We start from the raw sequence: 15,094 nt of genomic DNA, 5'->3' as shown, positions 1-15,094 counted from the left end.
TATTTTTTTAATTGTAATTTTTCTTTTAATACCTACTAATACTTTTAAAAAAGATACAAAAAACTGAAAAACACAAATTTAAATTTTAAATTAGATAAGTCATCGCCCCTTAAATCCTTATTTTTTTTCCTAATACCAATAATCCTTATTGGAGCTTGCTTCGTCCAGTACCTCTCCTCCACGTCCGTTTCTGCGGTGTGCCAGCGTCCTGGAGCCCCTTCTCTCGCTGTCCGATCCCCGGTGGTTCCTCTCTTACCCTCAAACCAGTCATCCCGCTGGAGGTAAGCACGATTAATCCTGGATAAAATTAAAGAAACAGCATAATCTTACTCTCGTCTTGGCTAATGATATCCTTTCTGATTCCCTCTCACCCCCGATTATTGGTTTTTCATAATTTCTCTCATTAATGAAGAGCCGCCCTGCACCATGCGAATAAGTGTCCCTTTTACATTCATACGTTGCAATGTCTAGTTAGATTTATTTTCTTTTAATATGATTAATTAATTAAGCTTCTTCAAGAATTTACTACAATTCTACATTGAAGTTCTATTTTCTATTTTAAATTGAGTATTATTATTGTACTATTTTGAGTACATTTGGAGGAACCCGAATTTTATGTGTACTAATCTAATAGTTAGACTTTTTTGCAATTCTATTCCAATAGTACACCACATTCTTATGGTTCTAGGCATTATAGAGAAATTGGAAGTACGTCAATGTTAGTTTTATGTCTAACATATTTGAGTTCCTTGTTAATATACTCTTTTAATTGACAAACTCATGTACTCTCGTATTTATCGAATGCAGTTGGGACCTCTGATAATTTATATTATGATGTACACTTTAATTGTTATATTCATGATGATAAAAATGATACAGGATTAATTATATTTAACATAAATAATTGAATAAATTATGAATATATCAATTTTTTTAATGCCCCACATATTTGATTTCTTTGTTAACATGCTATCTCAACTCATGTACTCATGTACACATGTCCTCATGTAACTGGGGTATGCCGGTGTCCTTTTTGCATGTTAATTTATATTATTATGTATACATTAATTGTTATTACTTCGTTATAATTCAAATGCAGTTGGGAAAGATGCCTCGGGTAGGTCGTTTCACGAAGAAAGCCTGTGTAGACACAGCATGTCAGCAGCCTCAAGTGGGAGGTCATGCGGCTTCAACTTCGCAGAGAGCGGACTGCCCAATTCCGCCACCGATTGGCAGTAGTGCCCCCACATCCTCGTCTTTACGCCCCTTTCGTCCGCCCCGAACCGAACCACTGCCTGCTCCACAGGCTTCCATGAATGATGTTGAAAACTCGGAGCCGAACGCCGAGGCAGATGAGGTAGATTCTTTTGACCAACATGTTGATAACCTTTTAGCTGCACAGGATGCTCAGAAGCGCAAGGGACGCAAGACCACAGAATTTTGGGATGTTAAAACAATTGGTATAAGAAAACTTATTTAATTCTACATTTTATTGCTCCATTTTTCTATGATTTATTTGCAGCTTGACTCCAATGGTAGCTAACTAATTATTAATATTTTTTACAGAATCCGATGGCACAATCAAACAAGTCAAACTGAGTGTGAAGGAAGCTATGAAGCCACCTAACGGAAGAAAGGTGGTACTCAGGTTTAACAGTGCACTGCAACCAGTTGGGGATGAAGCAGGTTTACTGAGCGGCGTTATGGGACTGCTAGGATCTGACTACACCAAATTCCCAATCAGCGAGAGGGACTGGAGAAAGGTTCGCACCAGGGACAAGGTCTATAATGAAATAGTAAAGGTAAAATGTTATTTTTATTTCTTCGTACCATTCCAAACTCATAGTTTGAACACTACTCACAGCTTAATTCTAATGTTTCAGGAAATGTTCCATTTTGAAGAAGATAGTAGAGGAATTATAAAGTCTATAATATTCAAGATGCTGGGAAGGGCTTGGAAGGAAACGAGAAGTAGATTATACCATCGCTACTATGACGCAGAACTTTCACTTGCAGAAAATATTGAAAACCGCCCAGATGGAATTACTGCGGAACATTGGAGAAAGTTTCTCGATTATCGCAATAGCGAAGAGACACAGGTAATATAGTTTTAGTTTCATATCAGACAAAGTCTATTTATATTACAATTAGTTCGTTAGAACTAGTGTCTAGTAACTCTTAATTTGATGGCATGACAGGAGAAGTGTAAGAAAAATGCCGAGAATCGATCAAAGCAGCTTTACACCCACACCGGCGGATCGAAAAGCTTCGCAAGGCTCGGAGAAGAAGAGGTAATCTAATTTTGAGAATATTTTAGAATTATTTGTTCCTCTACCTTATTCACTTTGTCGTCATTATTGGTACAGTCGGAACGACAAGGGAGGAGAGTTAGTAGAGGAGAGTTGTATCTCTTAACGCACAAAAGAGATGATGGCTCCTATATCCATGATGCGGCTCGCGCTATTGAAGTAAGTAATGTGTTTTTAGTTTTTTAAATTTTATTGGAAGTCTGTGCGGTTAGTGACTAGCTAATAAATGCTCTTAATTGCTTATCTATGTGTGTAGGAAAGAATTGAGGCTATTGAGCAAGGCGATGAATCTTCTAGACTGTTATCCCAGAATGATTCGCTTGCTCAAGCTCTCGGAAAAGAGCGCCCGGGTAGGGTGCGTGGCATGGGGTTGGGACCAACTTCTAGTCAAGTCTTTGGTATGAATTCCCATCAGCCGAACAATAGTTTTGAAAGGGAGGAGACCCAAAGGGTGCTGCTTGAACTGCAAGCAGAGTTGGCAGCAGAAAAATTGAAAAGGAAGGCAGTGGAGGATGAAGTAGCAGCCGAAAAGACCAGAAGACAGGCAGTGGAGGATGAAGTAGCAGCTGGGAAGGTCAGGATGCAGGCAATGGAGAGTGCTTTGATATGTCTACTTCAAGGGCAAGGTAGGGAGCTGCCATCAGACGTCGCCACATGGATGAGTGCGTTGGAGGGACAGATTAGAAAGTAGTTCTTGGGATTGTGGAACCTTTTATTCTTTCAGATATACACTTTTATTTTGTTGATTATGCAACTCTTAGTAAGGAGTACACTTAGTTGATATTCGGATAAATTTTTTAATTAAGTTAATGGTTTTGCTATTGTCGTTTACCCTGCAATTTATTTTTCGGGATTTTAAATAATTTAACTTACTAATATTAAGAACAATTAAAAAAAAACGAAAAAAATGTACATTGAAATAAAAAAAAGCGTGATTGCCAGTGTACAAAACAGTATTTTTGCGGCCATATAACTGAAAAATAGTGGCGGTTGCGAACTAGCCGTTAGGAATTTGAAAATTCGGGTTAGGAGATAGCGGCGGTTTTAAACCGCCGCCAGTTACATTTCAAAAAATATTGGCCGTTAAACCGCGACGCTTTCAAACCGCCGGTAAATGCATTAGTCTTTAAACCGTGGCCATTAAACGGCGGCGGTTTGAAACCGCCGAACATTTCGTGTCGACTACAGATTTCCAGATTGCGGCGATTTTAAACCCCCGCTAAACATTGCGACGCTAATCTTGGATTTTGCGGCGGTTGTGCCAGCGGTTCTTGAGAACCGCCGCAAAATCATATAACCACCCCCTAATAGGCGACGCTTAACGAACCGCTGGAATCCCGTTTCGCGGCGGTTTAAAACCGCCGCAAATCACTCTAGGAACCGCCGCTATTTCCCGGTTCTCTTGTAGTGACACACCACCTTTCACACACAGATTTGAAGAAAGGAAGAAAAGGGAAATGGAGATCGGGGAGTGAGAGAAACAGGAAGAAGAAAGAGGAGAGAAAGGAGAGGGGGAAGAGCACGCCGGCAGAGCCACTATCGTTCACCGCCGTGTCGCCGCCGCAGAGCCCATCGTCGTCGTCGTCATTTCCCACGCCATCGTCGCACACCAGAAGAGGAGAGAGAGATCGGGCAGATGAGAGGAAAGGTCGCGTCGAGCTGGAGGAGCTGCGCCCAGTTTCCGTCGTCGCCATCAATGGAGGTTCATCGGGAAGAGGAGCTCGACGCGAGGGAGGAAAGACGCGACTGTGCCGCCGCTCTTCCGTCAAGACTCGAGAGAAGGACGCGTGCGAGAGGTAGGTCGAAGCTGTCGCATGCGGAGGAGAGGAACGGCATCGCGGTTGGAGTTGGAACCTTCTGCCGCCGTTGGGTCACCCACTGCCATCGCTGTTCTGAAGCCGTCAAGCCACCACTAGGATCCGACGCGAGGAGAGGGAAACAGAAACGTAGACGGAAGAGAGGAAAGGGAGTCACTGCTGCTGCTGAACCGACAGAGCCACTCCGGAGCTGTTGCTGCCGCTGTCGGAGTTCCTAGTCGCCGCCACCACCGTTGGTAGAGAGTATTCTTGCTTTCGGTTTCCGTTCTTTCAATTTCTAGGTATTGTTATCACTGCGATGTTATTGCAGCTGCCGCTGAGGTTTTTCGCCATCACCAGAGCTGTTGCCATCACCAGAGCTGTTGCCGGGACAGTTTGGAGTTGCTGCTGCTTCGTTCTGCTATTACCGTAAGTATCTCGGGTTTGGAACTCTTGCCGGTAGTATTCTGTTATGTGTTATTTAGGATTTTCGCGACATTTATGATTTAGGATTGAATTATCGAGGTTGTATGTTGCGATTAGAGTTGCTGTGATTGCTGCGAAAGTGGTTTGGAGCTGAGGTTGCGGTTGCTGCAATGCCGCCGTTGCGGGCCGAAAGAAAATAGAGTTTTGCCGCGTAGTTGTGTCGCGATCGAGGTAGGGGCTTTTTATACAAACTAATTTATTTTAAATTGGAAATGTTATAAATAGATATGACTTGCTAAATGTATTTCTGGTGATTATGTAAGTCTTATGCATTATCTGATTTGTCTTGGATGAATCTGGTTGTCTGTTGAATTGAAATAATGTCTGACTTTGTTAAATGGAGATTTCTAATTGTTTTGATTTGAAATGATCTTTAATATTTGAAAGTTTGAATTTGGTCTTACTGAAAACTGATTTGGTCTTGAACCCATTAGAAAGGGGTTGCGGAAAGGTTTAGTTGGGAAGGTCCAAGTTTTAGGGGAGATGCTGCTGAATTTTTATGAAAATTAAGATCCTGTTTTAAAATATGATTTAGAAAAAGAATGAATTTGAGAGGTTCCATTGCTTGGTTCTTGATTTATTAAGAAATAGATATTTCGAATTTAATCTATAGTCTTAGCTCGATCAACAAAAAAATAACGAATTAAGATTTTTCATGTTTATTAGAATTTTTTTATCTATCTAAAATGTTGAACTTATGTGAATTTAAGGGTTGATATGCCTTAGTTTTTGTTGAAAATAGTGAGTATTTAAATCGGTCTAGATTTTTTTGGAGATTTATTAATTTTAGAATCAAAAGTTTTGTTTATTGTGTTTTTGAGTTAAGGGTTTGCTAGTGGTAGAAGACTTGATATGAGGATTTGGACACCGTAATGACTATTCGTTCTTTGTTCTGATCAAAACATTGATTTTTTTAGAGATTCTGCTAGTGCTACTAATTGAAATTTGAATCATTGAATGATTAGCTATTTTTTGGATTGAATGATTACTAATTAGTTGATTCATTTTAGTCCTATTTTTGTTCTTTGTATTGTTCTGTGTTCTTTCTTTGAATGATTAGCTCTGCTCACTGCAGTTGTATTGTGCTTTGCTGAAAAAAATTGAGACTGAAATTGTCCTCAAAGCTTGAAATTTTGATAATCCTTGTTAATCTTTGGAAAAGTTTGTTGTTGCTGCTGCGTAATTTTTTATTGTATTTTAATTGTTCGTGTTGTGGCTCTGCTTTGTTTTATTATGTTATCCTAGTAAATGTTTGCACGAAAGGTGCAACAAAGAACAGAAAGCTTCACATATTTTGCATTTGCTTGCAGTATAATTTCAAGGATAGCTCTGTGAAATTGGTGTATGTACCCCAGCCACATCCTCGGGCAATTGCTTCTCTGTCTTGGAAAACAATTGTCATAGTGGCATGTGGGACAAATCACACAGGTCCTTATTTTTTCCATTCTTGATCTCAATTATTTAATCTTTTCGTTCATCTACTCATTATTTCTTTTTGAATGTTTAGTGGCGGTGGATAAGAATGGCTTTGTCTACTTGTGAGTAATTCTTTACTTTCTTAGTTCAGTATCTTAGCTCTGTAAAATAAGTTATAACTTAAGATTATCCATTTGTGCAGCTGGGGATTTGGTGGTTATGAAAGGTTTGTGCATAATTTTTAGATTGGTTGTCAATGTTCTGTAAAATACAAAGAAATCACAACAATCAGATGATTCAATTCAAATTGGTTTTATTTATTTATTTTGCTGGTTCTGTGAATTCTGCGTGTACTGCTCTGCGTGTACTGCAGGTATGCTTGACACAAATTCAATTCCCTTCCTAGTCTTTTATATATATATATATATACTGAAAGATATGTCTAAAGTCTAAACAAATTTATTGCATAAAGAACTTGATCTTTGCATAAAAATACTTGAGATTTCTGTATTTTAGAGACTGAGTAGTGAGAGCGTGAAAGGAAAAAAGGGGATTTTGACCAGTATGAACGCTTGGATGGGGATAGAAATATAACCAGCAATCTTGACCAGTTAAAGTGATTGTCATATTACTAATAGTAAACTATACTTTTTTTTTCATAAATACTATTATCACTTCTCATTAGTAACACTTATCATGTTTCATGGCAATATACTAGGACAGCAGAGAGGGAAGCAAGCTTGATTCTACCAATGCCCATAATTCAGAAGACAATTGATTATCTACTTTTTCTGCTACATCAGCCCTATGTTGAGAGGTTTCTTGTGGAATAGGATTAGAGCAATTAGAATGGACTTGAGAATGCAGCACATTTTTTATCAAGGGGCTATTCTATGCTTGAACAGATGGTATTTTTTTATTTTTAACAAAAGTATAATAAAACCTGATTTTTCTCTTATTGAAGTGGAAATAATATCTATTTTTTCTGCAAGTTTTTTATATGCTATATTGATTAAGGCTCAATACAAATATATAATGTGGCTACTTACAGATACAGTAGTTTCATATTTATTTGTTGGTAAAATAATTTTCTAAAGGTTCTGATGCCTTTTATCAAGAACCTGCATCTGCTTGATGATGTTTGTAAGAACAATATCTAGTGATGGTTAAAAGTTTAAAACTCATGAAGCTATTGATTTTTGTGATTTCAGATCCAATTACACATTATTGCAATGAATGAATTATGTGAATACACAAAAGGAGAAGGATTTTCTGCGGAATTTCATGCTCACTTCAATATTGAACATATGAACATAACTTCGGTTGAATTGTTTCAGATGTATGATGATCACAGAAAGAAAGGAATACTTGTGCCTACCGAAAAAGAGTTTTGAGACTATTATGCTCTCCTTAAATTGGATAAGCATCCTGGTTATAAAGTAAGTTCTCCTTTGTTGTGCTCTTATCTTTAATGTTTCACTGGCAATAGAAAAACCTAAGAAAATAAGTTATCCTAGGTTGAACCTGCAGAGCTATTCCTTAATCTCGCTAAAATGACTCTAGAGACAAGGCAGACTCCAGAAGTTCTACATGCCTATGATGTAGCAAGGTTTGTAATTTTAAATGGAAATTAAATTATTTACTTTTTTTTTAACTTAGCTTGATTATTATTAGGGGTATAGTGATTTCATTTGATTTTGACTTTAGCTTGAGTATTGGGTCTTTATTGATTAATTAATCAATTAATTAATTAATTCAAGACAATTGATTTCTTTCTATTATTGATTTTCTCTGTTCTTGCTATAGTTTGTTGTTCTTTACTGCTATTTATTTGTTGTTCTTGGCTTCTTGCTATTGTTTGCTTGTTCTTGATTTTCTGTTCTTAATTTGTTGTTTTTTGTTGTTGCTAACTTTTTATTTGTTAATTTTTAATTTGTTGTTCTTCACTGTTGGTTGCTTTTATTGTTATTTTTTATAATTTGTTAGTTTTTTATTTTAATTTAATGGTTCTATTATTTTTTGTTCTTGATTTTAATTTTTTTCATCTTCATTGCTGTTCTGATAGCTACTATTTTTTGCGTTTAATTTATTATTATTCTATTTTTATTTTGATTAACTGATGTGCTATTATTTACCGTTATTTTTCTGTGGTATTTTGCAGTTTGATCCCAGTATAAATGACAATATTGGTAAAACTGAAGGTGAAATTAGTGGACATGTTCTTTGTGCAATTGATATGCCAAGTCTTAGGTGTTTGTATTTTTTATTTTTTTATTTAATTTTCAGTGTGCAATGAGGAACTGAGATGTGTAATGTATAATAAATTTTATAGAAGCAGGAACACATTTGTGTAGCCAGATTGAAACATCTCTAAAAATGTGAGTGAATACTTACTTTTACATTATATTATAAGTGAGTTTTTTTCTTTGTTAGTTTACTAATTATGTTATTGAGAGCTATTGAAAAGATAGAGTAGGCATTTGATCAAGACCCAAAAGCTTGGTTATTATTAGGTTAAGCTTCAATACATAATTTCTTGAAACATGGTTTGAACTTTTTTAAATGTATAATTTTGATAAACTCGTTTATTCTGTATGTGATATAATTTTTTTAGTTTAATGACTAAAATAAAAAAATATGAGGTTTATTTTAGTATAGCGACATACTCGTTATTGATGATGGTGGCAAATTAAAGAATCTATTGCGATTGAAATATTTGTGAGATACCTATTGGTTTGTTACTATTTTAAAAGGAATTTGCGATGACATTTTGCGATAGTATTGCAACTAATTGACTATATATAATTTCCTAGCAAATTAGCGACTATTTCATAACTCTACTTTATCATTTCAAATAGCTTTGGTTTAGCGACAAAATTCCTACAAATTTGATTAAAGATTTTCAAAGATTAGCTATAGATTTGCTATAAAATGTGACAGATTTGCGACCATATTAGCGGACAACTTGCGACGAGTTAGGTTCAACAAAATTCCTCGCTAATTAGCGTCAACTAATCTTTCTATTTTGTCTACGAAGTTACCTTGCATTTAGCGATGAGTCTGCTATAGTAGAGTTTATCGCTAATTAGCGACTACCGTTTAGTCCATTTCTTCTATGGAATTAGCTTTTACTTTAGTGATTGATTTGCGACTATCTAATCGGTAGCTAAAAAACTTTCCGATGAATTAGCGACTGTTGTGTTTGCCTCACTGATCTGCGACTTGTAATTAGCGAGGAAAGCATTAGTTGCTAAGTGGTAGCTAATCCATCGCAAATTATATTTTGTGTCAGATTAGCGATGATTTTACGACTCTTTTTGTGGTAGCTAATCGGCCATATTCTTGTAGTGATCATACACACTACTTCTCCCCCTTGACTGAACCACAAAATCCCCTCCATCTCCTCCATTTTCTTCTTCTACTCTTTTCTTTCTTCTTTTGCTCGAGGGCGAGCAAATCTTCTAAGTTTGGTGTGGTAAAAGCATTACTTTTTGTTATTTCATAACCATTTATGGCACTAAAGACCGGAGAAACCTCTAGAAAGAGAAAAGGGAAGGCAAAAGCTTTCACCTCCAAGTCATGGGAGATGGAGAGATTCATCTCAAGGGTGCATCAAGACCACTTCTACGAAGTTGTGGCCAAGAAAAAGGTGATCCCTGAAGCCCCTTTCAAGCTCAAAAAGGGTGAATAACCGGAGATCTGACATGAGATTCGAAGAAGAGGTTGGAAAATTCTCACCAACCCCATTCAACAAGTCGAGATCTTAATGGTTCAAGAGTTCTATGCCAATGCATGGATCACCAAGAACCATTATCAAAGTGTGAACCCGGACCCTAAGAATTGGCTTACAATGGTTCGCGGGAAATGCTTAGATTTCAGTCCGGAAAATGTAAGGTTGACATTCAACTCGCCCATGATGTAAAGAGATGCACATCCCTACACTAGAAGGGTCAACTTTGATCAAAGGTTGGACCAAGTCCTCATAGACATTTGTGAAGATGGCGCTTAATGGAAGAGAGATTCAAGAGGGAATCCGGTTTAACTAAGAAGGCATGACCTCAAGTCTGTTGCTAGGGGATGGTTGGAGTTCATCCAACGCTCAATCATTCCCACTAGCAACCGGTCTGAAGTTACTATAGACCGGGCCATCATGATCCATAGCATCATGATTGGAGAGGAAGTAGAAGTTCATGAGACTATATCCCTAGAACTCTACAAGGTGGCGGACAAGTCCTCTACTTTGGCAAGGTTAGCCTTCCCTCGTCTCATTTGTCACCTTTGCAATTCAGCTGGAATTGACATAGAGGAAGACATCCTCATTGATGAGGACAAGCCCATCACTAAGAAAAGGATGGAGCAAACAAGAGATCCCACTCATGGTCAAGAGCATGAAGGAAATTCCTCATCATGAAATCCCCGAGATTCCTCAAGGGATGCACTTTCCATCACAAAATTATTGGGAGCAAATTAACACCTCCCTATGAGAATTGAGTTCCAATATGGGACAACTAAGGGTGGAGCACCAAGAGCATTCCATCCTCCTCCATGAAATTAGAGAAGACCAAAGAGTCATGAGAGAGGAGCAATAAAGGCAAGGAAAAGACATAACGGAGCTCAAGCACTCCATAAGATCTTCAAGAGGAAGAACAAGCCGCCATCAATAAGGTGGACCCGTTCTTTAATTTCCTTGTTCTTTATTTTTCTCTTTTTTTCGAAAATTATGCTTTAGGTTTATCTATGTTTGTGTCTTTATTACATGATCATTAGTGTCTTAGTGTCTATGTCTTAAAGTTATGAATGTCCTATGAATCCATCACCTTTCTTAAAAGAAAAATATTTTTAATTGAAAAAGAAAAAGAAGTGGATGAATTTTGAATTTTAAAACAGATTAATTATTTTGATGTGGTGGCAATACTTTTTGTTTTTCTGAATGAATGATTGAACAGTGCATATTTTTGAATTTGTTGTTCATGAATGTTAAAATTGTTGGCTCTTGAAAGAATGATGAAAAAGGAGAAATGTTAGTTGATGATCTGAAAAATCATAAAAATGATTCTTGAAGCAAGAAAAAGCAGTGAAAAGCTTGCGAAAATAAAAAGAAAAAAAATGGCGAAAAAAAAGAAAAAAAGAAGAAAAGAAAAAGAAAGAAAAAGAAAAAAGCAAGCAGAAAAAGCCAATAGCCCTTTAAACCAAAAGGCAAGGGTAAAATAAAAATGATCCAAGGCTTTGAGCATCAGTGGATAGGAGAGCCCACAGGAATAAAATCCTAGCCTAAACGGCTAAATCAAGCTGTCCCTAACCATGTGCTTATGGCGTGAAGGTGTCAAGTGAAAGGCTTGAGACTGAGCTGTTAAAGTCGTGGTCCAAAGCAAAAAGAGTGTGCTTAAGAGCTCTGGACACCTCTAATTGGGGACTCTAGTAAAGCTAAGTCACAATCTGAAAAGGTTCACCCAGTTATGTGTCTGTGGCATTTATGTATCCGGTGATAATATTGGAAAACAAAATGCTTTGGGTCACGGCCAAGACTAATAAAGTAACTGTGTTCAAGAATCAACATACTTAACTAGGAGAATCAATAACACTATCTGAATTCTGAGTTCCTATGGATACCAATCATTCTGAACTTCAAAGGATAAAGTGAGATGCCAAAACTGTTCGGAAGCAAAAAGCTAATAGCCCCGCTCATCTAACTAAGACTGATCTTCATAGATGTTTTTGGAATTCATTATATATTCTCTTCTTTTTATCCTACTTTGTTTTTAGTTGCTTGGGGACAACCAACAATTTAAGTTTGGAGTTGTGATGAGCGGATAATTTATACGCTTTTTGGCATTATTTTTAGTATGTTTTTAGTATATTTTAGTTAGTTTTTATTATATTTTTATTAGCTTTTAAATAAAAATCACATTTCTGGACTTTACTATGAGTTTGTGTATTTTTCTATGATTTCAGGTATTTTCTGGCTGAAATTGAGAGACCTGAGCAAAAATCTGATTCAGAGGCTGAAAAAGGACTGCAGATGCTGTTGGATTCTGACCTCCCTGCACTCGAAGTGGATTTTCTGGAGCTACAGAAGTCCATTCGCGCGCTCTCAATTGCGTTGGAACGTAGACATTCTGGGCTTTCCAGTAATATATAATAGTCCATGCTTTTTTCAAGATTTGATGGCCCAAATCGGCGTTCCATATTAACATAGAAATTCTGGCGTCAAAACGCCAGAACTGGCATAAAAGCTGGAGTTAAACGCCCAAACTGGCACAAAAGGTGGCGTTTAACTCCAAGAAAAGTCTCTACATGTTAAAGCTTCAATGCTCAGCCCAAGCACACACCAAGTGGGCCCGGAAGAAGATTTCTACATCAATTACCTATTTCTGTAACCCTAGGCTACTAGTTTTCTATAAATAGGACCTTTTGCTATTGTATTTTCATCTTTCAATTCATCTTTTGATCATCTTTGAATCATGTTTTGATGATTGAACCCTCTTTGGGAGGCTGGCCATTCAGCCATGCCTAGACCTTTTGTTCTTATGTATTTTCAACGGTGGAGTTTCTACACACCGTACATTAAGGTGTGGAGCTCCGCTGTTCCTCATGAATTAATGCAAAGTACTATTGTTTTTCTATTCAACTCAAGCCTATTTCTTCTCTAAGATATACACTCGTTCTTCAACCTGACGAATGTGATGATTCATGACACTCATCATCATTCTCACCTATGAACGCGTGCCTGACAACCACTTCTATTCTACTTGCAATAGCTTGAGTGTGTATCTCTTAGCCTTCTGGTTCATGACGCATGGTTGCCTCGCTTGACAACTGAGCCTTCTATTCCATGAGATCAGAGTCTTCATGGTATAGGCTAGAATCAATTGGCAGCATTCCTGAGATTCGGAAAGTCTAAACCTTGTCTGTGGTATTCGGAGTAGGATCTGAGAAGGGATGACTGTGACGAGCTTCAAACTCGCGAGTGTTGGGCGTAGTGACAGACGCAAAATGATCAATGGATCCTATTCCAACATGATCGAGAACCAACAGCTGATTAGCCGTACGGTGACAGTGCATTTGGACCATTTTCACTGAGAGGACGGGAGGTAGCCATTGACAACGGTGAAACCCAACATAAGCTTGCCATGGAAAGGAGTATGAATAATTGGAAGAAGGCAATAGGAAAGCAGAGGTTCAGAAGGAACAAAGCATCTTCATACGCTTATCTGAAATTTTCACCAATGAATTACATAAGTATCTCTATCCTATTTATATTTTATTCATCTTTTAATTATCAATTCTCCATAACCATTTGAATCCACCTGACTGAGATTTACAAGATGACCATAGCTTACTTCAAGCCGACAATCTCCGTAGGATCGACCCCTTACTCACGTAAGGTTTATTACTTGGACGACCTAGTGCACTTGCTGGTTAGTTGTGCGGAGTTGTGACAAAGAGTTGAGATTACAATTGTGCGTACCAAGTTGTTGGCGCCATTGATGATCACAATTTCGTGCACCACTTACCAGAGAAGCTTAAAGATCTCGGAAGCTTCATGATACCATGTACATTAGAGGATGCTTCTACCAAAACAGCTCTATGTGATCTTGGGGCAAGTTTTAACCTAATACCTGCATCCACTATCAAAAAGCTTGGTTTGACTGATGAAGTTAAACCAACCTGGATATGCCTCCAACTTGCTGATGGCTCCATTAAAATCCCATCAGGCGTAATTGAGGACATGATTGTCAAGGTTGGGCCATTTGTCTTTCCTACTGACTGTGTAGTGTTGGAAATGGAAGAGCACAAGAGTGCAACTCTCATTCAAGGAAGACCTTTCCTAGCAACTGGACGAACCCTCATTGACGTCCAAAAAGGGGAGATAACGCTGAGAGTCAATGAGGATGAGTATAAGTTGAATGCTGTCAAAGCTATACAGCATCCAGACACATCAAAAGACTGCCTGAGCGCTGATATTATTGACTCCCCGGTGGAAGAGATCAATATGACTGAGAGTCTCGAATCAGAGCTAGATGACATTTTTAAAGATGTTCAGCCTAATCTGGAGGAACCAGAGAAAATAGAAGAACCTCTAAAAACTCTTCTGGAGGAGGAGAAGCCTCATAAACCCGAGTTCAAACCACTACCACCATCCCTGAAATATACATTTCTGGGAGAAGATGACACTTTTCCCGTGATCATAAGCTCTGCTTTAGAGCCACAGGAAGAGGAAGCACTAATTCAGGTGCTAAGGACAGACAAGACAGCTCTTGGGTCATCCATAAGTGATCTTAAGGGCATTAGTCCAGCCAGATGCATGTACAAGATCCTATTGGAGGATGATGCTAAGCCAGTGGTTCAACCACAAAGGCGGCTAAACCCAGCCATAAAGAAGGTGGTGCAAAAAGAGGTCACTAAGTTACTAGAGGCTGGGATTATTTATCCTATTTCTGACAGCCTGATGAGCGGATAATTTATACGCTTTTTGGGGTCAATTTCATGTACTTTTTAGTATATTTTAGTCACTTTTTAGTATATTTTTATTAGTTTCTAGGCAAAATTCATATTTCTGGAATTTACTATGAGTTTTTGTGTTTTTCTATGATTTCAGGTATTTTCTGGCTGAAATTGAGGGAGCTGAGCAAAAATCTGATTCAGGCTGAAAAAGGACTGTAGATGCTGTTGGATTCTGACCTCTCTGCACTCAAAATAGATTTTCTGGAGCTACAGGAGTCCAAATGGCACGCTCTCAATTGCGTTGGAATGTACACATCCAGGGCTTTCCAGCAATATATAATAGTCCATACTTTTCTAAAGGATAAACGACGTAAACTGGCGTTCAACGCCAGTTCTATGTTGCATTCTGGCGTTAAACGCTAGAAACAGGTTACAAGTTGGAGTTAAATGCCAGAAACAGGTTACAACCTGGCGTTTAACTCTGGAAACAGCCTAAGCACGTGTAAAGCTCAAGTCTCAGCCCCAGCACACACCAAGTGGGCCCCAGAAGTAGATTTCTGCACTATCTATCTTAGTTTACTCATTTTTTGTAAACCTAGGTTACTAGTTTAGTATTTAAACAACTTTTAGAGATTTATTTTG

General features: G+C 37.9%; 1 protein-coding gene across 1 annotated transcript; it reads left to right on the top strand.

Moving 5' to 3' along the window:
* Positions 1 to 1,108: 1,108 nt before the first annotated feature.
* LOC148580586 (uncharacterized) lies at positions 1,109 to 3,000 on the top strand. Its single transcript, XM_088487388.1, has 6 exons — positions 1,109 to 1,460; positions 1,567 to 1,802; positions 1,884 to 2,099; positions 2,199 to 2,291; positions 2,367 to 2,468; positions 2,566 to 3,000. The coding sequence occupies exons 1-6, from the start codon at positions 1,109 to 1,111 to the stop codon at positions 2,998 to 3,000; spliced, it is 1,434 nt and encodes a 477-aa protein (XP_088343514.1).
* The last annotated feature ends 12,094 nt before the right edge of the window (positions 3,001 to 15,094 follow it).

The sequence above is a fragment of the Arachis ipaensis genome, chromosome B10, assembly GCF_059453495.1.
Source record: "Arachis ipaensis isolate K30076 ecotype BB chromosome B10, ASM5945349v1, whole genome shotgun sequence".
Taxonomy (NCBI): domain Eukaryota; kingdom Viridiplantae; phylum Streptophyta; class Magnoliopsida; order Fabales; family Fabaceae; genus Arachis; species Arachis ipaensis.
This window is presented reverse-complemented; position numbering and strand designations above follow the sequence as displayed.